Consider the following 25,954-nt stretch of genomic DNA (forward strand, 5'->3'; position numbering starts at 1 on the left):
CACCCAGACGGAGTAAAAAAGCGAGTGAAGAGAAAATTTCACTGATCCTAGAATCCCATCCTGCCAGACCGCACGGTCTCTAGGGTCTCTGTTTTCTCAGCCCAACGGCATGGAAAAATACAGAAAAGAAGGCCCTCTGCTCTCCCTCTAACCAGGGAGCTTTAAGCCCCTCTGTTCAGCTAACTCCTGCCCTCTCCTCCTTGACCCCCAGGAAAGCAGAGACCACTGGTGATGGCCCAAACGACATTCGGGTTCTGTAACACCCGGTCACTCCTGGGACCCACCCAGAGCTCTGTCATTCGTTCTCCGACTTGCCTGAGGTCCGTTAGCTGGAGAGAGTCTTCACTTGTTAGAGCCTCCCTCCCTCCGTTTTCATGTTCAACCTGTACTCAATCCTGGAAGGCCAGCAGAATACCGCTTGTTCTCGCTCCTGGCAGACAAAGGCGGCTCAAGTATACAGAACACCTGCTAACGTGGGCGGCACCGCACCAAACGCCCCAGCGCACGACCTGACGGCATCGCCACGGTGCCCCCGCTAAAGCCGTTTACCGCCCTCCTTCTTTGGAGGCTGACGCTGCAGCTCAGAGAGGCCAAGGAACACGCCCAAGGCCACACAGCGATGAGGCGGGGGAGCGGGGGCTCCAATCCATGTCTGTCTGACATGGGAAGTCTGTGCTGCCTTCATTGTCTGGGAAAAGGCTGAGCCCCTGGGGGAAGAAGAGATCCTGTCCTCCAGGTACAGCAGGCTCAAATGGTGGGGGGAGGGGTAGCCGAGGGCCCCCCGGGGCCTCTGTTCCACAGGATGCTGCCTTGGGGATCCTTGCGGGGTCCCGTGCTGAGATGCTGACGAGCGCTCTGGTGTGCCTGTGCCCGCAGCTGGGGGTTTGGAGACGCGTGTACCTCCATTTGCGCGTCTGTGTGGAGGCGTGTGGTGGTGAAGTGCTGCTGTGTGCATGCGTGTGTCACGTAACGTAACCGTGTTTGTGTGTATGCCTGCGTCCGCCCACACGTGTGGGCTTGAGTACCGCGTGTGTTTGGGTGTGTTTTCACGTAATGGTCCTGTGTCGGGCGTGTGTGTGTACCTGAGTGCTCCCGTGCGCGTGCACACGTGCAGAGGTGTGTTTCCAGGTTCAGTTTCTATGTATGTGTGTGTGCAACCACATGTGCCTGGAACGGCAGGGCAGTGGGGAGCAGGGACCTCTCGGCAGCCTCATCTGGGCCAGCCTCACCTTCACCTTCTAGAGAAATTGCTGAGGCTGGGGCCTGGGAAGGAGGCCCCCAGAGAGATGCCTCATTCAGAACCACTGATCTCCATCCAAGAACAAGTAGGGGGAGGGGCACAGAGCCTCTAATGAGGAAGCCAGAGAGACACTTACAGCAAGGAGAAGCTGAGAACCCTTGCCTTCATGCAACAGAAAGTTCTGGAAGCTGAGAGATGCCGTGATGGGGAGAGGCTGCTGGCCCAGGGGGGAGATTTCCTGGAAGCCAGGCCCCCTGGAGGAGCATGCTTGAGTAGCTGACACAGGGGGCTGGGTGGGTTCGGGGTATTGCCTTGTACATGATGTTCAGACTCACTGGGGCATCAACCTTCATGAGGAGGACAAAGACCAAGACCCTGGAGGGCAGCCTCCAGGACCCGAATCCCAGAGCAGACTCCCCTGAATGGAAACCTGGTAGGGAAGGGTGGTGGCTGGGGGAGGGAGGCGGGTATATGGAAAGGAGATGGCAGGCAGCAGCAAAAAGGTGGCAAAAGCCAGAGGACAAAGGCAGTGGGGAGAGATGCTAAGCGAGAACACTTACTCTGCAGACTTCCAGAAATGTCCGGGGTGAGACAGGCGGCGGTTTCGCTTTGGCAGTTTCTCCAGCATGTCCATGAGCTTAGTGAAGGTAGGTCTTTCTTCTTGTTCAAAGGCCCAGCAAAAGAGAAGAATGTCCTAAAAGAAACCAACATGTGGTGATTTAACATAAACGATGATGTCTTTGGCATCTCATTGGGTCTGTCCATTTGTTTACCCATTTGCCCCACTTGCATATTCGTCCACCACCATCCACCCATCCATCCACCTACTCATCTATCCATCCGACCACTCATCCCAATTCATGCATTTCTCTCCATCTATCATCTTTCCATCCATCCATCTCTTTATCCATCCATTCTTCCACTCATCCAACTCACGAGCCCATATAGCAAACTAGGCAGGTCCTTTCTATTCTAGAAGGTCTGGAATATGCTAAAATCAATAATGCTCCCCGAGGAGTTTCTTGGGCATTTTTATTTCCTCGAAGGAAGGGAGAAAAGTGAATCCTGAGGTCTCTATCCACATCCCCATATCATAAGTGCTCTTCAAATTCAAAGAGTGGAAAGTTACTTTTAATAATCACCTCACCTCAGAAAAGAAACCTAGATACAGGTAATCCTTAGAAACATACCAGATTATTATTCCTCCCCTGACTTATCTGCCTTCTGATCAAAAGACAGGACTCTTCCTGCTGTGTTTTAGAGGGTGATTATGAATTTATACTCAGGCTTCTCTGATTCTGTGTATAGTGTTCTGAGTTGGATAATGCCTTAAAAATTTTTATGTAGGTACAAATAAAATTAGAATCATTAATATGGGTAGCATTTTAATGGATATCTTTTAAAAGTAACAGTAAAAGAGGAATTCACTGGTTCTACTTGATTCAGCAATTCATTGCTAGGAAAAATCTGGCCAAGTGCTACTGCACCCTTGAGGCAGGAACCTGAATTGCAGGCATAGTTCAGAAACTACACTTCCTAAGCTCCAAATCACTATCTGACAAGGCTGTGGGCATGCTATTGCGTCACCCTCTGGGGAAGCATTCATAACCTTAACACACAGGAAAAAGAAGGTCCAGAACCGTGTCTACCTTTCTCTTTGTTCCCAAGAGCTGGCACTGACCCAGGACTTACCGAGATTTCTTTTCCCATGCCGATCTGGCTGAGGTTGGGTTTCATGCCGGTGCCCATTTGCCAGATGATTGCCTCTGCTGGTTGGGTCTTGAAAGGCCACTCCCTGGCGTGGAGTTCATACCAAATTGTGCTGTTGGCAGATGTTGTTAAGGGGTGTTGATATGCTATGTCGCTCTTGACCCTGTATCTCAACACACACACACACACACACACACACACACACACACACACACCAGCCCTCTATTTCCTAGTTTCTTCCTCACAGGGCTTGTGTTTTGGTAGCAGAGATACACCTAAAGCTTTCTTGATGTCTTAGAAGTCATGCTTATCCCAGGACACCTTCCCTGGTGCCTGAATTAAAACGAGTCAAAACCTAGCACCTTGAAGTTTAATGGAACGTGGCTAGGATTTCTGACCCTAGACTTACACTTCCAGGAAACCACTGTAAGGAAATACTTAGGTATACAAAAATCCCCTTACAAAGATATTCTCTATAGCATCATATATAATATCAAATCAAGGAGAAACGACACAACCGTTCAACAAAAGGAATAGGTTGCATGTATTATGGTAACTCCATAAAACAACATGGAATATGATATTATTAAAACATTTCAAAGAAATTTTTCTCACATGAAAAAAAATGCTTAATATATAATTCTAAGGAAAAAAAGACTGTATATAAGGTAGTACCTACCCTTTTAAAAAATTACATATGTATAGACCGGAAAAAAAGAAATAGTAAAATGTTAACGATGGCTAACTCTGGGTGATAGGATAGGATTTTTTTTATAGTTTTGTTTTCTAAATATAAACTAGCTCATGGAATAGTGGGGAAAAATTGCTGGGGGGGATGTGGGTGGCAGTGAGGACATTGGCGGATGCCATGGGGTACTCACTGGGTGCTGGGGAGTTGCTGAGTTGTATCATAGGAATAGGTCTCAGCTCACTGGGAACAAAATTCCCAACTCAGGAAATATCTGAAACAATCCTAGGAAATGATCTTTCCTCTAATCTAAGATAATTTATGCAAATTTGCTTTAAAGAACACGAAGCACTCTGCTATCCTCTTTACTGATCAGAGGACTGTGTCAAACCAGCTATTTCTAGGGTCCCACTTCTCAGCATATTCTCCCCCTGCCAGCCTCATCCCTCCGGGGCAAGGAGCGGTGATGCCCGGGTGTTGGGGTGTTGCGTTAGATGGTCAGGAAGTTGCCACGTTAAGGTGCTAGATGGTTACTGTTGTCGTCGTAATAATCAATAACACTGACTGAGTTTTGACTCTGTGTTAGACACTATGCGAAGCCCTCTGCATTTGCAATGATTATGGGGGACGTATAGGAAGCATGCCTTTTCCTTTTGCTGATGTGACATCTGGGGGCCTCCCTGACCCTGGAGGGACTGCCACTCTCCGAAGGGCAAGCTTATTCCTAAAGATGGTAAGGGACTCTCCCGTGAGTATGCCTTTCATATGCAAACTAGCCAATCCAAAGCCCCCCGCCCCCCCACCTCCATCAGGCTTCCACTCAGGGTCAATATTCCCCTGCCCTACTGGGACAATCTTGCACTCCAGGGCCCGCTAAATTAGTCAAACTAGCCAATTCTAGCCTGCTTACCCTGCCTCACCAGTTCCTCCCCAAGTAAATCGTAATAAAGGCTCTTGCCCACATCTTCCTCCTCACTGACCCTGGTGATTCCCTGTGTGGCCCTGCTTGATACGATGTGCCCCCTCCTTTGGAAACCATGAATAACAAGCCATCTCTTCAATGACAGTTGTTTCCCCCATCTATTGCCATCAACACACCTGAACAAAAATAAGACCTACGTGTTCAAACAGGAGGCACAGAGGAGGAGACAGAGACTCAGGAAGGTTATATATCTTACTCAGGGTCACATAGCAAATAAGAGGTGCAAGCCAGAAGCTGAATCTAGTTGATCTGACTGTAGATTTGCACCATTGGCCATTATGCTATGAGAAACCTGCCCTCCATCCTGTTCCAGAGTCTTTCCTAATTGGGGCAGTGAAGGATTCAGGGTCGGCGGGGGGCAATCCTCCAGCTGATGGTTGGGGTCTGGGGAAGGAGGCACAGACAGATTGCAGGCAAGGGCTCATGTGAAAGGGGGAAGGGAGCCTATTAGGAGCTTGACCCCGTGCTGCATGCCTTACAGGTGTTTTCTCGCTCAATCCTCAGAAAGCTTCCCCGGTTTTATTCTCTTTGATTCACAGTTAAGGGAAACAGGGCTTTTCGTGGTAAAATGACTCTGAAATCCCCGTGGCTAAAAGCTCCAACTCTGAAGTTGGGATGTCCCAAGCTGGACTCCGGATCCACCCCTGACCATATGGCAAGTCACTGAGCCACCTGGAGCCTGTTTCCTCGCTGGTCATTTGGGAACAGCATTTGGTCCCTGCCACAAAGGATGCTTGTGAAGATTCCATGAGACAGCACCCACAAGAACCTTAGCATGATGCTCAATATGCTTTTAAAAGTCCAGTTTTGTTCTAAGTCCTGTCTGAGCATGATGTTCCCAAGCAACAAGAAGCACCTAATTGGCAGGAAACCAAGAGCACCAGGTCCCTTAGAATTCAGCAGTGTCAGGAATAAAAGCCTCATTAAAACTTCCTTTCAAACCCAACTTTCAAGAGAAACTCACACGAAGAAAAAAATAAACTGCTAAAGATTAAAACTCCAGTGGAAAACCAATTACCCACTTTGGTACATTTTGTTAATTACATTCTTTTTCCTTTCGCTAAATTTATACTAAAATATACCAACTTAATTATTGCAGTTTGGTTTCAGATTACAGTCTCTAACGAGGTAAAGATTTGGGCATAAACTCATCAGGGCAAATGACAACGTCGAAAGGGGTCCAAGTGATAGATGTCGAGAATCCTTACGGGCCAGCAAATGCCTCCCCCATCCCCCACCACCGAGATGTACAGAGAGGACAGAGTAGGGGTACTTTTCCGCAGAAGACGGTCCGACAGCTCATGGCGTTGCTAAGTCTAATTGCACACATCTGCAGGGCTGCAACTTTCCCAAACAGCTTCCCCAGTGCCGTCTCTGCTTGTAACCAACAATCTTTGCAACCACCTTGGTGGACAAGGTAAGGCGAGGACTAGCATGGCCGTTGGAGGGAGGGGAGCCTGGAAGCCTTCCCGGATGCACCTTCTCAGGGAGCTCTGTCCTGCACCTTCTATCCTTCTCTGCGCTTCCAAAGACATCCCATTCTCTTTCATGGGTGTGGTTTCTCTCTCCTTGCTCAGACGCCCTACACCCCTCTTTCCCAAATTCTACATGTGTAGATACAGCTGCCTTCTAGTTGGTTCCACTGGCCATTTCCAAGGTAGCCCAGGCTCACTGTGTCCAAATCTGCATTCTTTGCCTTCCCAGCATAGGCCAGGCCTCCCTTCCAGGGTCTCTCTCTTGGTGAAAGACATTAGTCTCCACCCAGCTGCCTAAGGTAGGGATCTGGGCACCTCCCACATTCTACCCATCATCAAACCCTATCCCATCCACCCCCCACCCCCCATTGCTTCTTATGTCCATTTCCAGCATCCAAACCCACTGGCAGTGATTTGGTAGAGATTGCCAGCATCCCCCCTGGATTGGTCTCCCAGCCCCTCAGTCTTGCCCTTCTCCTCTCCATTCTCTGCACGGCAGAGTGATTGTTCCAAAACTCAAAGTATGATTACATCACTCCCCCTGCTTAATAACCATCAATGGCTCCCCAGTGCTATGAAGATGAAAACTCCTCAGCCCAGCCTCTCAGTCCCTGCAGGATTGACCCCGATTCCCTCTCTAGTCTCTCGTGTCACCACCCCCAGCTCATTTTTTTTTCCCGATTCTCTATCTCTCAGTTCCCTCACCTCTCACTCCCCACATGTTCCTCCATTGTGGACAATTTGTTTTCTGTTACTCTGGGCCTGTTCACATGTTCCTTCTATCTAGACATCTTGCCCTGCCCTCATCTGGCCTACTTAGATTCAACCTCTCACTTAGGCTCAGGAGTCACCTCCTCTGGGAAGCCCTCTCTGATCTCCCAGGCTGAATTTAGTTCCTCTTTTATTCCCACAGTCCTGTGGGACTGCTGTGTTTATCCTCAGCATAGCATTTACCATACTCTGCTAAAATCGACGACCTCCTTGTCAGTCTTCTATTAGATAAGACAGAGGAGTCGTCTTTGGTGGTCTAAAACTATGTCTACAAGTTCTTAGATATCCCTTTCTAAAAAAGTAGAGCTTCATTCACCGCCTTGTGATTTAGAGGCTTGTTTCTAACACACACAATGTGGCAGAAACAACGATACGTAATTTCTGAGACCATCTCGTAAAGGCAATACAGCTTGTGAGGTCACTCAAGCAGCCTAAAGAAATGCCCACAGGGCAAGGAACTGAGGCCTCCTGCCAACAGCCATGTGGGTGGGCCATCTTGGAAGTGGATCATCAGCCCATTGAGCCTTCAGATGAGACCACAGCTCTAGCCAACATTTAGACCACAACCTTATGAGAAATTCTGAACCAGCTCAGAACCACTCAACTAAGTGACCCTCAAATTCCTGACCCCAGAAACTTGAGATGATCAATGTTTCTTTAATTCCCTAAGTTTTGAATAATTGTTAACAGCAGGCATTCCGTAGATATTCTGTGGTTATTGCTTCAGTGAATGAATGAATGAATGGGTCAAGCAACTTGCCATGGTCACATGGTTAGAAACCAGGCATGAAGGTTTGCTAGGGTCATCCCTCCGCCACACCCCACTTGGATACCCCCAAACTCACCCAGAAACCTAACCACCTTGGCCCCAGAAGATAAGTACCCTGTCTCTACCAAGAGCCATGGAAGAAAGGCTTGGGAAATGTCCCTCTGCCTGGGTGGGCCACCTACCCGAGTGCGAAGACATCTGAGTGCTTGGAGAAGGGGAGCTTGTCCTCCTCTGTGTCGGGGGACAGCTGGCGGATGATCTCTGGTGCCAGGTGGCACAGCCAGCCATTCTGGATGCGGAGTTTATCCTCTCGCCTGGAGAAGCAAAACACAGAGTGAGCCCCGTTTCACAGCCCAGGGAGGACCAGCCCCCCAGCACTGACCCTGAGTCTCTGGACCATCTCTGTCCCGGCCCCGCCCCCCTTCCCCCCCCCCCCCCCCCCCCCGCCACACACTGCTGGGCACTGTCCGACCTTGTACTTGAGGCTGAGACCCAGTGGAAGGGACAGGGAAGACTGGTCTGGAGAGAGACACCCAACACCAAACCATCATCAGGTCCCTCTACTTCTGAGGCACCCCCTTCTACATATTCATTCAACAACGACAGCTGAGTCTTGTTATCCATGGCAGTTATGTTTTATAAAGTCTCTGCAAATAGTGAGTTAGCAAATATGGAATCATTGCTCCTAGAGGAAATATGTCTTCACATGCACAGCTCACACAGATTGTAATCTTTAATCCTGAAAGCAACTCATCCTAGTACGTTCAATTTTCATTATCTTACAGAAGAGGAAAACGAGGCTCAGAAGCGTTGAGTGATGTGTCTGAGGCTGCCCCACAAGGAGATGCCAGAGTTGCAAAGCTCTGTCCAACTGGCCCAGGGTGGGGGGGCTTCCTGCCCTGCGCTGCACAGCCCCCTCCCATCTCTGTCCCCTGGTCATCTGTACGAGAGCCGAGGCGAGATCGCAGAGTGTCCCCTTGTTTGACCTCAGCTGGGAACACATGCATCAGGTGACTCAAATTTTCACCACCCTGTGCATGCCCATGAATGATTACAAATGTGAGGATTGATTTTTGGGGTGCAAACAGATGTGAGTAGGCAGATTCGCAAATCTGGAATCCACAAATGATGAGGATTGACTGTATTTATGGAGAACCCACTATGCCTAAACTCTGTTGTTTGTGGCACCGGGAGCATAGTGGTGAGGGAGTCCAGCAAGGTCCCTGCCCTCCTGGAGCCTCCGCTTTGGTAGGAGAAGGTGATGGCAGATGAATTAAATAAATAGGAAAAACACAGATAGTGATAAGCATTATGCAAAAAAAAAAAAAAAAAAAAAATTAAACAGGGGAATGTGTTAAAGATAAGAGGGAACTTACTTTAGGTAAAATGTGAGCTAAGATAGGACATAAAGGATCCAGCCATATGAATAAGGAGAAGAATATTCTAGGCAGAAAGGGAAGTTAGGACAAAGGTGTAAGGCAAACCCTGTCTGGGGTGTTCTAGAAACTTAAAGAAGGTGTGTGTAACTGGCACATTATCATGCTATCCTATGTGTTTCTTAAAATGTATACAGCCAACCCCTGGTTGATGGGCCTTAGGTAGCTCCTGCCCCTTCCATCATTTTGAGCAACGCTGTGAGGGACCTCTTTAGGTAGGTACTGTGAATGTATTCCCACTCAGATCTATGATTATTCCTTAAGATAAATTCCTGGAGGAGGAAATATGCTGGCTGCCTTCTTCACATTGTAAGTAGGTACAGACCTTTCCCTTTGGGACTGAAATCTGAACAGACCTCCTACAAGATTTCCCCTGATTCAAGACTCCCAGGGAAGGGCCAGTGGGCAGCGAAGGGAGAGGCGCATGGATGTCTCCAACCATCAAGAGTGAGGTTGTGACGGTCCAGAGCCTCCAAATGTGGGGACCTGGGGCCGGCTGGATTCTACAGTTCTCCTAGGGTGGCTTCTGAGCTATGTCAGGCCTGATGTTCTGTTCCCTGGACGGCACTCATTCATATCCCATGATCACGATTCTTGCTCTACCTGAACACCGTCTATAGCAGCCACACCCAATAGAGTTTTCCATGATGATGGAAATGTCTCTGTCTGGCTGGCTATCCAATATGGCAGCCACTAGCCATCATGGCTACTGGGCACTTGACATCCAGCTAGTGACGCTAAATAACTGAACATTTAATTTTATTTAATTTTAATTAAAGTTAAAATTCCATTGCTCTACGTGGCCGGGGGCTTTTGGACAGTGCTGCTCTAGACTATTATTTACTACAAATGGGTTTTTTTGTTTTCATTTACTTCTTAACATGACCATAAATGGAGACTAGCACTTTTTTTAGTACGCATGAAAATTAAGATGAAAAAGGCGTATTCACGTCATCCTTAAAGGTATCTTGTGGACCACACACTGGGGTCCACAAGGATCCCTGACAAGCAAGGCTCCAGGAGTTTGGGGGCTGGATAATTCTTTGTGGTGGAGGCTGTCCTGTGCACTGTAGGATCCCTGGCCGCTCCCCAGTACATCTCTTCCCCTGCTGTGATAACTAAAAATGTCTCCAGACATCACAAATATCCCAGGGGGGCGGGAGAGCCCCAGGTTGAGAGTCACCGCTCTAATTTATACATAAAATAAGGAGATGGTCCAAATTCCAGTCTTTTGGCATCAGTAACACAGGACTTACTCTGCACAGCAGACCTATTAGAACACATCCTCTGCTGGAAAGCAAGACTGAAACACATTGGCAAGCCCTCGAGTTGGCAGGTCCCAGTGAGTTCTTGCTTCCAGAAATGGGGATGCCTGCGGTAACTGAAGGACCTACCTGCTGCTGACTAGCCATGTGACCCTGAGCAGGCCTGAGTCTCCACTCTCCCATCTGTACAACGGGCACACAATTTCAAAGAAATTAACTTGTCCATCTTGAGGACTCAGAGACGGGGTTGAGACTAGAGCACAAAGAATATCACCCTTGAAGGAAGGGCGGTGGCCCGGGCCAGCCGACACTCTCCAGGTAGGACCAGGCCACTGGGGGTGCGGGGGCGTGGGCTGCTGCTTCCAGAAGGGAGAGCGTCTCCGTTCTGATCTCTTTCCAACAGTCCCTGCTGCCTCTTCTAGACTCGCTGGCTCAGTACAGGTTTGGAACTGCGGGCAGGGTCAGGAGGAGGGGTGCTGGCCACTCCCTAACCCTCAGCTTGGGGTGGGTGTGGGCACACACCTGGAAGGGGGCTGGACCCCAGGTCTGGCCCAGCCACTCCAGGGTATCCTGTTCCCATGGGGATGGGCCCACCGGGTGGCAAACTCAAATCATCTCCATGATGGTTATTATTGATTAATAATTGTCTGCACGTGGCCGGCATGATCGTGGCTGGCACCGAAAATGACACCTTTTCTCAATGATGGCAGAACAGCTGTAAGCAAGCAACGCTGGGGACGGGTCTGGGGGAAGCCCTGGGGTCTGGCTGCATGTTCAGGACACGCTCACTTCCCTGGGCGACCCCCACCCCTGCCCAGGCCCGGCAGATCTCCCCCCTGCTGGGAAGCCAGCATTGTGATCGACCCAAGCTCTGAGGGGAGGGCGGGACAGCAAGTAACCCCGCTGAGTGCCTACTGTGTGCCAGGCTGTCCATCCCACTTAATCCCCGCAAACCCATGACAGGATGAATAAAATCCCTGCTCTGTGGACGAGAGCACAGAGCTTCCAAGCACTTCAGTGACCTGCCCAAAGCCGTGGACGTAGTCACTCCAGAGACTCCCAGCCACAATTTTACAGTAATTCCTGGAGAAATAGCACCCTTACGGAGCAAAGTGAAGCCCTGCACTAAACTAAGCCCTGCGCACAACTGGAACGGGGAGATAAGCACAGGAGAAACCCCGTGGTGACAGGTGGGCAGCTGCGAAATGTGGATTTCCTCTGGGAGAGGTCGCTGGGGGCCCCCTGGCCTCTCCCAACACTACCCAGGTTTGTGTTGACACAATCAGGCCAGCTGCCGCCTTGCCCTTGACTTGAACTTGCCTCCTGGTTGACAGGGGGCCTCTAAGGATGAGGGAAAGGAAAGGAGGCCCACGTCATTCCATTTCCTTTCTTCCTTGTTACCCTGGGGCTTTAGCAGACCAAGAATCAAAAGGAAGAAAATCAGAGGGCCTGTCCCCTTTTCCTCTGCCAGTGAGAGAATCCACAGGCAAGGAGAAAGAGAGACAGTGTGGACATGGCTCCAGGGGGGAGGAATTGTCTTCTTGTTTTAATGTTTATTTATTTTTGAGAGCAGGAGGGAGGGGGAGGGAGGGGCAGAGACAGAGAGAGAGAGAGAGAGAGAGAGAGGATCCGAAATGGGCACTGCACTGTCAGCACAGAGTCCGATGCGGGGCTCGAACTCACAAACCACGAGATCATGACCTGAGCCCAAGTTGGACGCTTAACCGACTGAGCCACCCAGGTGCCCCAGGCACTGGGTTTTAAAGAGCCTTGAAGTCCGATAAGGAAAACATCTGCTGGGCCTCTTTTTGTCTGGACACAAATACCTGAGTGCATAGTGATGTTACCAATTGCTTTCTCAGACCCTCAGCCTGGAGTGATGGATGAATGTGTGTGTGTGTGTGTGTGTGTGTGTGTGTGTGTGTGTGTGTGTGTGAGTGTGTGTGCATGCAATCCCTCCACTAGCAAATTCGCAAGTAAGCGCTGCTGGGGAGACAGAGGGAAGAAGGAATTTGCACGAGTCAGCCCTCCTGGCTTCTTGGGTTCTAACTTGAGGGACTCTCTCCATTTATCTACCCATTGACCTATTTGCTCATTTACCTACTTCTTTTCTTAGCTCAGGTGCTATAGATAGTTTTGGAGACTGCACGGAATCTTTTTGGGCGGAGTAAAATCTAGAGAGCAACTTCGGCTTCTGTTGCGCTCTGTTTCTAGATCACACAGAAGCAGCCAGATCAAGTTTTGCTGATTTGGGGATGCTCTTCGATATTATAGGTATTATATAGCATGAACGAAGTTCACTTTGGGCGTGGGGGGGGGGCTGGGGTGTCACCCTCAAAGAGATCAGTGGTTCTCCAAAGCAACTGAAACGGAAGTAAAAGGAGAGTGTGAGTGAAGCTGCCGGTCGGAGGAGGCATGCATAGAAGAGGGGTGATTAGAGAGAACCGCAGGGTTTTTAAGTTTGCGAGCGAGCGCGAGAGTGTGGCTCAGGCTCCAAATGAAAAGTCACAGAGGGCAGACCTTCTGAATCATGGGTTGTTTATTTGGAATCAAGCTGTTTCTCCCGGTCAACTGCAGGCAGCTTGTCCTCGGGCGGGTGAGTGGCTCCTGAGAGTTAATTACTTAAGGATGGTTAATGATTCTCCTGGGTGACCCTGGGGGGAGGTATATGCAAATTAATCGTAATTACAACAGCTCAGCAGCAGCTACTCGGTAGTGTTTTCTGTGCTCCCGCACGGTGCAGGACGCTTGATTGTGTTATTTCATCCACACAAGAGTCCTATGAGGTAGGCATGATCAGACCCATCATTTTTCTTGCAGACAAGGAAACTCAAGTTCAGGGAACTGAAGTCACGATCAAGTGGGGCCACAGGTGGGTCTCACTCTAAATCCCTTAACTGACCCTCATGTTGTACTAACATGTAGGAACGCCCCAGAAAATGTGCAGCAAGGGCTCTTGGGTGAGGGTCTTCCAGGCAAAGGGGGAGTCTCCCTTTTAAGCTCAAGGGCAAGGGCTTTCAGGGCTTGGGGATGCTCCGTGCCCAGTAACCCACGTGCACTTAAAGGCACCGCTCGCAAGACAGGTCCCAAGGGAATCACAATGTGACCTGTCATTAGCAACAGCCTCACCGCTCAGCCAAGCGACCTCAGGCTCAACACCCGGTCTAGGTCCCCTGAAGCCATTTGGGTGACTTCTCACTCCCCGACTGTCATCCGTCAAGGACCCCTCTGTGCCCTTCCACCGCCGCTCACCTGCCGGCCTGCAGCACCCCGGAAATGCTGAAGAGCCCGAAGTCTGTGATCACCACTTTCCCGTTGTCGTAGAAGACATTCTTTGACTTGAGGTCCTTGTGAAGGATCCCCTTTGCGTGCAGGTAGCCCATGCCCTGGAAGGAGCCAGGAAACGGGATGTCGTCAGGGAACACGGAGCGCTCGCCGCTACCCTGGCTCGGGTTCAAGAGCACCCTGAACAGCTGCACTGCTTGGGGCCCAAACGCACAGGCTTGCAGGTGGGGCTGTGCGGGACCGGGCAGGGTCCTCAAGGCACACCTCTGCCACCGCCCTCAGACTACGGCCAAACTGTTCCCACCTGGCTCTGAAGCTTCCGGAAGAAGCCCCAGAGGAAGACATCCCTAGCGGGAGAAAAACTGAAAACGAACCAGAGAGGTGGTCCCCAGAGTAAGCTAAGGGATGCCATCAACGACCTCCCCGCACTTCCTCTTTGAAAAAAATAACTCCTCGGCAGGACGTTTGTTTTATAGCTACTTAACCCATATCAGCGCTGAAGGCACCACATTCCTCAAGGGACAGATCATGATCCAGTGATCAAGACCACGGAGGAGAAGCTAGCTCAAGGGTGAGTGTCTAGATTCTTTGTGTGTGTGTGTGTGTTGTTTTTTTTTTTTTTTGTTTTGCCTTTATGAGCTGTCACATTTTATCTCTTCTAACAGCCCAGTCCTAACACTTCCAATGGGAAATGAAAGTCCCAGTCAACTGACTAACGAGGCACCTGCCAGAAAACACAGGATGTTCCAGTTTGTTTTAAGCCCAAACAACAGTCCCAACAATTGGATGTTTCCCTGGCGGCTGCAGAGAGAGAGAGAGAGAGAGAGAGACAGAGAGAGACAGAGACAGAGGGCTTCCACTCATGGGAATTCAAGCATCCGAGGGGTGAGGGATTCTAACAACACAAGCTTCTCCTGGTACCCTACGTGCCCAATTATCATGATGATGAGGCACCAGACAGAAGCCAGACATCGGGAGACCATCCCTAATGGTGGTATCTGGGCAAAACTCTTACATACAGCGTGGTATTTTTCTGGTCAAGTCTAATTTTTTTTTTTTTTTTAAATCCAGACTGCTGGTCTGAAGCCAGACCCTGCATCTCTCGGGAGGGAGCCCCGGCTCCTGTGGTACCTTCACAATTTCTTGGGCAATCTGCCTCGTTTTGTTGACATCCAAGACGATTTTGGCATCCCTCACCACAGAGTAGAGAGTCCGTCCCTTACACAGGCTGAAAAGCAAAAGGAGAGGACACGTTATTGGCACTTGTTCAGATGAGAGTGACCCACGGCAGTTGTCCGGTGTGACAAATAATAGTGGATGTGCCACTAGGACGCCTGTTGGAGAACAAGCCTGTGAATGGACCTCAGGTCTGGCTCTCGGATGCAGATCTGGGAGCACGTTCTTTGGGGTTCTTCGGGGTCTTCACCGACACCCCCACCGCCAGCATCTCAGGACACCCGCAGAACCTAACACAGTCCAGAGGCAGGCTTGCCACGTTCCCTCCGTCCCAGGGTTGCACGGAAGGAAAGCTGTGCATGAACCAATAACTTCTGGGGTCCTGAGACGCCACTCAGACAGCACTCTGCCAGCCACCTGTCCCAGCTGCTCCCACTCGCCAGAAGCTGCTGGGGTGGGCGGTGGGGGCAGTGATGAAACCCCAGCAAGATGGTGGCTCATATCCACCAAGGACCATCAGCCAACGATGCATTCAAGCACCCGATGCATTACACACACATCCGTTGTGTGTAAACACGGATACCCTGTGTCCCAAACCAGACGCCCGTCTAGAGGGTTTTTTAAACTATGTTCAGACTCACTGAGTTCATTTTGAGGACCAGTGGTTTAAGATAAATGACAAGATGGAAAAGGACGTTAATGCAGCGACAGCGACACCTTCTCATTGAGTTGCCTGCTTGCTCACCCACCCGTCCCTTCTATGGTGAGCTCCGTTCCCGGCACACACACAGCAGGCACTCAATACGCGCTCACCGAATGAGGGAAAGAATGAATGAGTGAATGAATAAATGAATGCAGTCTATATTTGCCACAGCATTCCCTGCCTCTAGCGCCAAATCTAGCTCAGAGGAGCAAGTGTCGGCTGGAAAAGGAAGGAATGGCATTAGGGAAGTTCATGTTCCATCTTCTGTCAAAACTAATGGCTTGCATTTTTCTTTTAATCTATGATTTCACTGCTAAAATACTCTCAGCCCTTCCTTCAGTATTTTTCGAGCCCTTGTTATGTGCTACACTTGGCTGAGATTGTACAGTTGAAGCTAGATCCCGGCTCTGCTCCTTACTGTGTGTCTTTGGGTGGGTTACTTAACCCCTCTGGGCCTCGGATTCCTCAACTAGCAAAGAGAACGAGTGATACCTACCTTGTAGCGTCACTACGAGGACTGAGTGAGAGAAGGAACTGAGTGCCGTGCCTGGCACCTGGTGGGAAGTATAGCATCGTGGTGAGAATTTGTGGGTTAGAACCCTGGTGGCATCAGTGAGTAGCTGTGTGACCCTGGGCAGGTGAGTTAACCTCTCTGAGCCTCACTTTCACTATCTGTACAATGGAGTCAATAGTTCCTGCCTTACGAGGTGGTTAGGAGAACCCCATGAAATCAGGTGTGTAGAGGCATCTCTCCATGCCCAGCGCACAGAAGTACCCTACTCATGAAACGCTGGCTGTTAGGCGAGGTAGTAAGTGATCAATAAAATGCCAAATGTGTACGCACACTTGTGTACATATGTGCCATATATTCATACGCATACGACATCTGCGTGTCCATCCGTTGTATTCCTACCTGTCTACCTGGCCACGTACCTACCCATCCACCCACATACCCGTCCAAAATGCTACCTGTGACCTTTCACTAAGACTCATTTCTTAGTGAGATTCTCAGCATAGCTGATGCCCAGGGGGGTCTGATTCATCCGTCCAAGGTCGCCCCGTAAGCTGGTGGGAGGCAGCCACGGTGACTCAAGTCTGTCCCCTGTTGTTGCTGTCCTGGGGGGTACGTTTGCTGTGGCTACTGCAGGAGAGGGGGAGAGAGGCGGGCTGTGCAGCCAATTAAGCCACACTGACATTTAAATATGGGGGATTGGCGGAGACCGTGGGTGGACTCCCTCCCCTGGATACTCGGTTCTTGAACAGCCACCTACGCTCATTACAGGCCAGAGCCCAGAAAATACTGTTCCCGCTGCAGACGGCAGAGCAAATAATTGCAACAGGCTTCAAGACTCCCAGACTCTCCTTCCCGGGGTAACTGTGTGCAGGTCTCAGGCTTCAAACACCCATTCCATTTCCTTGCCTGCACCCAACTTCCTTTCTGGGAGCACCTGTGAAAATCTTTGCTTCTCTTGCTACCCTGTGGTTTCTGGGGCTGCTGGAGTACATCCATCGACTGGCGGGATGTAAATTCGCACGACCACAGCCTGGCACGTCTACCAAAGTGAAACATACAAACACCCCACGATCAGCGGTTCCTTCCCTAAGTATATATATACAGGCATGCGTACTCACATTCGCCCACAGACATGCCAGAAGGTACGAGAACGTTAACAGCAGCCCATTCATAATAGCCCCGCACTGGAGCCAATCCAAATGTTCATCAACAGAAAGATGGATTGATTGTGACAGAGCCAGATAACAGCATATATTCGTATTGTACTGTATAATAATCAACGAATTACTGCTAACTGCAAAAAACGTGACGTTCATAAACACAGTGTTAAACAAAGACGACTCAAGACTCGCACCGAATGATTCTATTTACACAAAGTGCAAAACCAGACAAAACTGACCCATGTGCTAGAAGTCAGTGTAGTGGTGACCCTTGGGGGCCGGGGAGGCTGGAAAGGGCGTGAGGGGTCCAATGTGGCTGGGGGGGGGGGGGATGCAGGCAATGTTTTGATTTGGGTGCTGGCTGGCACATGAGTGTGAATTGAGTGGAAATTCATCAGGTTGTGCTCTCAGGATCTGGACACTTTGCCAGACGTTATACTCAAAAAAGTCTGCTGTAAACAAATTGGCATGGTGTTGAAATTTAAAAGAAAATCTAAACCAACACTGATACCCCAGGTATCCATTTCTAAGCGCTTCACACAGTCCCAAGGGGCAGAGTCCACAGAGGAATTAGGTATTTATCCGGGGCTGAGCTGGAGAGCAGGTGCGGGGCGAAGGCTGAGCTCGAAGCAGGAGCAGGCATCGGGCAGGTATCCAGGGCGGAAGAGGCTCAGATACTCCAGACAAGTCAGTCCAAGTGTCTTTGGCAACTGTTCTGAGCTTGGGGCTTCTGTGGCTAACACTGGTGCCCAAAAGCCATTTGCAGCGTGGGAGGTGAGGAAGGGAAAGGAGAGGATGAAGGGTTACAACCCTCACAGCAACTTGCAGGAGCCACACTGTGGCCCCATTTCTACAGACGAGGATATGGAGACCCAGAGGGGCAGAGGACCTGCTCACGGACACACAGACATGGGATCAGCCCAGTCCTGATCTTTCTCTCATCTCCTCTTTGGTGTGGGTGCTGGACATGATCTGGGGGCCATTTAAGAGACACGCAGCCAAGTGAATCCAAATCCGACTCTCCCATTTACTACTTACGGGGTGACCTCGGGAAGTGACTCCAACCTCAGTTTCCTCATCTGTAAAATGGGAGTAATAGTAATAATTCCAGTTAATGTGTCTGAGCCCTTGTTATGTGCCAGGTACCGGGGTACTAAGCACAGGTACAGGTACTAAGCACGAGAGCCCCCCCCCCCCACACACACGGTGGGTACCCTTGCTGTATTCTATGGATTCTAAGATGCATGTTTCCTTGAAGTTTAACATCTCCGAAATCAGAATGTGTCTGATTGATGGACAGGTAACAGTTCTGTTGGCAGTGTATTTCTCTCTTTGTAGTACGTGAATACAACGTGCATATTGTAACTGACAGCATCTTGGATTTAATCAAGTCTTGGCTCAGCCACATTTTACAGATAAGGAAACTGAGGCTCAGAGAGGTTAAGTAGGGCTGGGATATGAACGCAGGCAGCCTGGCTTCAGAGCTGATGCTCCTGACCCCCATCTTTGGCTCCATAACTTTCTCTCAGACCCCAGCACGTCATATGCCCTCAGTAAATGGTAGCCATAATGTCATTGCTATGGCAACGAAGATTAATGAGGCCCGCTGGCCTTGGTAGCAGAGTCAGTCTGGAGGTCAGGAGGTGTTTTAGTGGCTTCAGGATATAGTGAGTACTTCTCTAGCTCCTGGGGCAGTACACACACACACATACACACACACACACACACACACACACACACACACACACACACACACACACACACACACCCCTCCATATCTCTCTCTGCTAAAAGATCACATTTCTCCAAGAAGAACAAGGCCCAGAAATGTCTCACTTTGTCTGCAGGCCGATACAGAGGTCTCTTCAGCCCTGACCCGAGACAGGTCATTCATACAATTCTGACCTTTGACCCCATGTCCCGGGTGACACAGTGAGCCTTCACTGTAAGTGGAAGATCCTTGTTGTAAACCAGCCCCAAAGAGGATTGTCAGTAACAATGAGATAAAACCATCTAGAAGGCTCATCTCCAAGGGCCTCCGTCCAAACTGGCTAATTCTGCCAGAACAGGGACTAGGAGAGAAATCTAGATGCCTGGGGTGGCCACTTCCCTTCCCTCCTCCAAACCCCTCAGCACCAAGCCCGGGGACCCAGGCCAGTGTGAATGAATGGTGGGGAGTGTGGGCTGGGGGCCACCTCCTCCGAAGACTGTCAGGCAGGCCCCCAGCCCAGTTCTGGCACCTCTCAGCCCACATGGCTTTGGAGACTCATCAGGGGCACAGGGTCCCCATCTGCTACTGTGGGCGTGGTCAGCTGAACAACGGTCCCCCAAAGCTGTCCACGTCCTCATCCTCAGAAACGGTGACTATTTCCCTTATATGGCACATGGAACTTTGCAGAGGCAACTACGGTTTTTGACGTGGGGAGACTGTCCTGGCTTATCTCAGTGGGTCCGCTGTCATCACAAGGGTCCTTAAGGTGAAGGGAGAGACAGAAGAGAGAGAGAGGCAGAGGGAGATGTGAGTAAAAGACTCAACCAGCCCTTGCTGGCTCTGAAGATGAGGAGGGCGTCATGAGCCAAGGGGTGCAGGCAGCTTCTAGAAGCCAGAAAAGGCAAGAACAGGTTTGTCCCCTACAGCAGCCAGGATGAACGCAGCGGACACCTTGATTTTAGCCCTGTGAGACCCATTTTAGACTTCCGGCCTCTAGAATCGTAAGATACATTTGTGTTGTTTCAGGCCACGAAGTCTGCGGTCCTTTGTTTCGGGAGCCCTGGGAAACTAACCCAGTGGGACAGGACGTACTGCATCGCAGGAGGGTGTGAGGTGGAGAGATCGCACAGGCACAGTGCTTGGCCCAGCGTCTGGCCAGAACCTATACTCCTTCAACAGCAGCTCATATCACTGCTAATAATATTACTGCTGATATTGTTGCTAGTGATCATACTTTCCTGCTTAGGTGACCCCAAGTGCCCTTCGCGGCCTCTCCAGCTTCCCTAATTTGGTCTCTATCCAGCACTCCTAGAGGCCACTTCAAAATGCAAAGCTGACCGGTCGCTCCCTGCTACAGTCCCCCCTCGACCTCTCTCCCACCCCCACCCCGGGGTCTCCGGACACAGACCCAACTCCTTCAGGGCCCACAGGTGTGATACAGACTGGCCCCGGCAGGCTGTTCCACCCCCTTCTTGTTGGGACTCTCCCCTTTGTTCACTGAGTTCCAGTCCCACACACCTACCTCAGGACCTTTGCCTGTGCTGTTTCCGCAGCCTGGAACCCTCTCCCCATTTGTCCTCAAAAGCCTTCCCTGGCCTCCCCAACTAGTTCCCTCGTGCCCTGTAGGTCCCTGCAGCACCACGGACCTCATCCCTGCAGCACTTGTCCTGGTTGGAATTGTACACACACTGGCTGGAATCTTTGATGACAGATTATCTCCTCCAGACTACTCTCCGTGAAGGCTGGGTCTAGGTGCTCCTGGCCACAGCTGCGCTCCCAACATACAGAAGGTCCTGAAGGAATCGGGGTATGCAATGCTACAGGCTGCCTCACACGGCCAGACCTCGCAGGGAGTGAGATCCCCACTGCAACACCACATCTAGTAAAACAGAAACTACCCCTCAGGGGTCTGCCTTCGCCTTTCTTGGCTTGTTTGCTCGGGGGCTTTATTTTGGGGCTCTCTGAGGGTAACAGATGGTCCCTTGGTGATGGAAGCCTGGTCTTAAACGGGAATGTCTTTAGACCGGGCATGTATAATCTCCTCCCTGCCTAGACCTCAGAGGTGTTTAAGCACAAGTCCAGTGGCTGATGAACCTGCATGGGCACCACAGTCCCTTGGAAGAGCCTGTTAAAACAAAGATGGCTGGTCCTACCCCAAGAAATTCTGATTCTGAGGGTCTGGATTGGGTCCAGAGAATTTGCATTTCTTTTTTTTTTTTTTTTTTTAATGTTTATTTTTCAGAGAGAGACAGAGCATGAGCAGAGGAGGGGCAGAGAGAGAGGGAGACACAGAATCCGAAGCAGGCTCCGGGCTCCGAGCTGTCGGCACAGAGCCCGGCGTGGGGCTCGCACTCATGGACTGCGAGATCGTGACCTGAGCCCAAGTCGAACGCTTAACCTAACCCACACGGGCGCCTGTGAGAATTTGCATTTCTAGTAAGTTCCCAGGTAATGCTAATGCTGGTGGTCCAGAGATTCCCACGTTGTGGAGCACCACTCAAGACCAATCTCATTTTACTGAGGCCCAGAGATCATCAGTTAAGTTCACAATCGATTTAGTGAGAGTGGCACCGTGGGCAGGGCAGTATTCTGTTTCAGGTGTGTGCAAGACAGGCCCAGTCCTTAATCTCATGGGGCTGACCGGCCAGGGGAGATGTCAGCCAATAAATAAGTCACTGAGCAAATAGAAAGATGTTCAGAGAAGCATAAGTGCTTAGAAGAGAATAAATAGATTTACTGGACAGAGAGTGGTGGGGCTGGGGGCTTCTTTCACTAGGATAGTCAGGGTAAGTCCCTCAGGGGAGGGGACCCTTATGCCAAGGGCTGAAGAAAGAAGGCAGCCATGTGAAAATCTGGAGGAAGAGAGTTCCAGGCTGAAGGACCAGCCAGTGCAAAGGCCCTGGGGTAGGACCAGGCTGGTACACTTGAGTAACACAGCAAAGGCCATATGGCTGGGCTCTAGAGAACATCTCCCAGGGCCTGCTTTCCTCAAGTGCTGATCTTCCAAATAAAAGAAACAGCTGGGTGGAAACAGTCCTTAGCTCTGCCTGATTTGTGTTCCCAAGGCAGTTGGTTTCAAAGTCAGCTGTTGTTTTAAAACACTCTCTTCCGTCAGACGGGATTTATAACTCTTTGGTTGTTCACTCACTTCTAAGCATTCTCCACCTCTCAAAACTCAAAACCCCCTTAAGTGCCCCTCTCTTTCCCCCTTCCCTTGAGCAAATAAATCACGCTTCAAGCGACAAGTTGCGTACTCCATCAAACTCCAGCCGCAGGCAATCTCTTAACTTCCAAGTCGTTCATGCATCTAACACTGAAGATATTAAACCTTGGGACTCTGGGGCTTTCTAATAAAAAATGCCAGGTTAGCTTCCTATTAAAAATGGGAAATGCCAGAAAGCAAGTGAGAAATGCCAGCTGCTCGCCACCTGCTTAACCTGATGTGCGTCCAGGAAATGAAGAGTTATAGAGTTCCATTTAGTAAGAGGTTGGTGGCAGAAGGCTCATGTCCCAGCCAGATGAGAAAGAAGATGGTGGCCTGCCAGACACCGGAATATGCAAAGCAGGAGCCTAGCTGCCCATGAGAGCAGGACTTACTTTTCCCCAACACACACTCCTGCCCTCCTCCAGCCTTTGATATTGCTGCAAAGGCCAGAGAAGTCGGGGGTTGGCCGGGGGGGCGGGGGGGAAGAGGAAGCTTAGACTCTGTCTTACTGGCTTCTTCTCTCCAGGGCTGGATCCAGTTTTGCTGGCCTCTGCTCTCCAGAGGCCAAAGGTTGGCTCCTCTGGGCCCTTTAAGTTCTGAGATGGGGCTGTGATAATCAGTGAGTGCTTCTGTCCCTGACTGTGACCTCAGGCTTTGGGGCATCTGGTGACAATCTGCCCTCCGTGGTCTGGGCTTTACAAGGGTAGGAATGCTCCAAGGGCGCAGGCAATCAGCTAGGGAAGCAGGAGCCTCTAGCTCACCACAGGAAGAACTTCCAGGAAATGGTAGCCTGGCTGGTCCTCTGCCTCTGGTCACATTGTGTGGTCTGGTCGCCATCTGAGACCTGTTCTTGACCTTGTCCAAAGACATGCCAGGACATGCTCCTCCCTCACTCTACACCATATATAAGTACACATATACATGTATACATATATGTATATATATGTAATCATGTATATTTTGTGTGTGTGTGTGTATTATCATTTCCTAAGGGTCAGACTGTGTATCTCACTGCAATCATTCCAGAATCACCTTAAGATTTTTGCCAGATTGGCATTATTTATCACTCACTAATACTTTTTCTTCAGATGCATTGCCTTGAAAAAATAAGTGTATTTTTTTTAACCACATAAAGGAAATTTATTTCAGAGTATACTGAAATTTATACTCTGAAATTTATTCAGAGTATAGTCTTAAACATGGAGAAGCTTATTTTGTGGGCTGCGAGAAAACTTAAGATAATTTACTGCCTCCAAGCAATGGTTCTACCTTTGATTTCTTCCTTAAACCCATCAGATGGCACTTTACTTCTTCTCTGTGTCATCGATCATTCCTCTGATGGCAAATTTCTGGCTCTGTTTATTTTTTTTTTAATTTTATTTTTTACTTTTAAAAATTTACATGCAAATTAGTTAGCATATAGTGCAACGATGATTTCAGGAATAGATTCCTTTGTGCCCCTTACCCATTTAGCCCATCCCCCCTCCCACCACCCCTCCAGTAACCCTCAGTTTGTTCTCCATATTTATGAGTCTCTTCTGTTTTGTCCCCCTCCCTGTTTTTATATGATTTTTGTTTCCTTTCCCTTATGTTCATCTGTTTTGTGTCTTAAAGTCCTCATATGAGTGAAGTCATGATTTTTGTCTTTCTCTAATTTCACTTAGCATAATACCCTCCAGTTCCATCCACATAGTTGCAAATGGCAAGATTTCATTCTTTTTGATTGCCGAGTAATACTCCATTGTATATGTATAACACATCTTCTTTATCCATTCATCCGTTGATGGACATTTGGGCTCTTTCCATAATTTGCCTATTGTCGATAGTGCTGCTATAAACATGGGGGTGCATGTGTCCCTTCGAAACAGCACACCTGTTGGGGCGCCTGGGTGGCTCAGTCGGTTAAGTGACCGACTTCAGCTCAGGTCATGATCTCACAGTCTGTGAGTTCGAGCCCCACGTCAGGCTCTGTGCTGACAGCTCAGAGCCTGGAGCCTGCTTTGGATTCTGTGTCTCCCTCTCTCTCTGCCCCTCCCCTGCTCATGCTCTGTCTCTCTCTCTGTCAAAAATAAATTTAAAAAACATTAAAATAAAAAAAAAAAAAAAAAGAAACAGCACACCTGTATCCCTTGGATAAATACCAAGTAGTGCAATTGCTGGGTCGTAGGGTAGTTCTATTTTTAGTTTTTTGAGGAACCTCCCTACTTTTTTCCAGAGTGGCTGCACCAGCTTGCATTCCCCCCAAAAATGAGTGTATTAAAAAAAATCTGTATCATTACTTTCTATCATTGCCAGGTAGAAAGCCTGTATCTCTAGCCCCAAATAAATGTAAAAAATAAGTACAGTGAAAGCCCATATGTCAAACAAAATGAAATCCTAGCTTGGCATTTGTGGCCAAATGCTCTGATCTTGAGGCCTCCTCTTTGTTTTAAAAGAGAAGTTTAGGACAAATCAGCCCTCAACAAAAAGATCGAGATCATACCATGCATATTTTCAGACCACAATGCTATGAAACTCGAAATCAACCACAAGAAAAACTTTGGAGAGATAACAAATACTTGGAGACTAAAGAACATCCTACTAAAGAATGAACGGGCTAACCATGAAGTTAAAGAGGAAATTAAAAAATACATGGAAACCAATGAAAATGGTAACACCACAGCCCAAAGCCTCTGGGACACAGCAAAGGCAGTCACAAGAGGGAAGTATATGGCAGTCCAGGCCTTCCTAAAGAAGGAAGAAAGATCTCAGATACACAACCTAACCTTACACCTTAAGGAGCTGGAAAAAGAACAGCAAATAAAACCCCAAACCAGCAGAAGGCGGGAGATAATAAAGATTAGAGCAGAAATCAATGTTATCAAAACCAAAAAAAAAAAAAAAAAAAAAACCCAGTAGAACAGATCAATGAAACTAGGAGCTGGTTCTTTGAAAGAATTAACAAAAGGGATAAACCTCTAGACAGTTTGATCAAAAAGAAAAAGGAAAGGACCCAAACAAATAAAATCAAGAATGACAGAGGAGAGATCACAACCAACACCGCAGAAATAAAAACAATAGTAAGAGAATATCAGGAGTAATTACACGCCAATAAAATGGGCAATCTGGAAGAAATGGACAAATTCCTAGAAACCTATAAACTACCAAAACTGGAACAGGAAGAAATAGAAAATTTGGACAGACCCATAACCATTAAAGAAATTGAATTAGTAATCAAAAATCTCCCAACAAACAAGAGCCCAGGGCTGGATGGCTTTCTGGGGGAATTCCACCAAACATTTAGAGAAGAGTTAACACCTATTCTTTTGAAACTGTTCCAAAAAATAGAAATGTGAGGAAAACTTCCAAACTCATTCTATGAAGCCAGCATCACCTTGATTCCAAAACCAGACAAAGACCCCACTAAAAAGGAGAACTATAGATCAATTTCCCTGATGAACATGGATACAAAAATCCTTCACAAGATACTAGCCAACCAAATCCAACAATACATTAAAAGAATTATTCACCACAACAAAGTGGGATTTATACCTGGGATGCAGGGCTGGTTCAGTATCTGTAAAACAATCAATGTGATTCACCTCATCAATAAAAGAAAGGACAAGAACAACATGATCCTCTAATATGCAGAGAAAGCATGTGACAAAATACAGCATCCTTTCTTGATAAAAACCCTCAAGAAAGTAGGGATAGAAGGATCATACCTCAAGATCATAAAAGCCATACATGAAAGACCCACCACTAATACAATTCTCAATGGGGAAAAACTGAGAGCTTTCCCCCTAAGGTCAGGAACACAACAGGGATGTCCACCCTTGCCACTGTTATTCAACATAGTACTGGAAATCCTAGCCTCAGCAATCA

At 48.9% G+C, this 25,954-nt stretch overlaps 1 protein-coding gene across 4 annotated transcripts in view; it reads right to left on the reverse strand.

The window, feature by feature from the left end:
* KSR2 (kinase suppressor of ras 2) overlaps positions 1–25,954 on the reverse strand; it is a 434,193-nt gene that overhangs the window by 6,726 nt on the left and 401,513 nt on the right. For 2 of the 4 annotated variants that reach the window (XM_042909856.1, XM_042909854.1), the window contains exons 15-19: positions 14,753–14,849; positions 13,589–13,722; positions 7,818–7,949; positions 2,933–3,062; positions 1,801–1,934 (exon numbers count right to left, since the gene is read on the reverse strand). In XM_042909856.1, coding sequence (XP_042765790.1) covers positions 1,801–1,934; positions 2,933–3,062; positions 7,818–7,949; positions 13,589–13,722; positions 14,753–14,849 — 627 coding nt within the window. Of the gene's footprint in view, positions 1–1,796; positions 1,935–2,932; positions 3,063–7,817; positions 7,950–12,662; positions 12,991–13,588; positions 13,723–14,752; positions 14,850–25,954 lie in introns of those variants that run through there. The other 2 variants (XM_042909855.1, XM_042909857.1) reach the window with 2 other exon arrangements.

The sequence above is a fragment of the Panthera leo genome, chromosome D3, assembly GCF_018350215.1.
Source record: "Panthera leo isolate Ple1 chromosome D3, P.leo_Ple1_pat1.1, whole genome shotgun sequence".
Taxonomy (NCBI): domain Eukaryota; kingdom Metazoa; phylum Chordata; class Mammalia; order Carnivora; family Felidae; genus Panthera; species Panthera leo.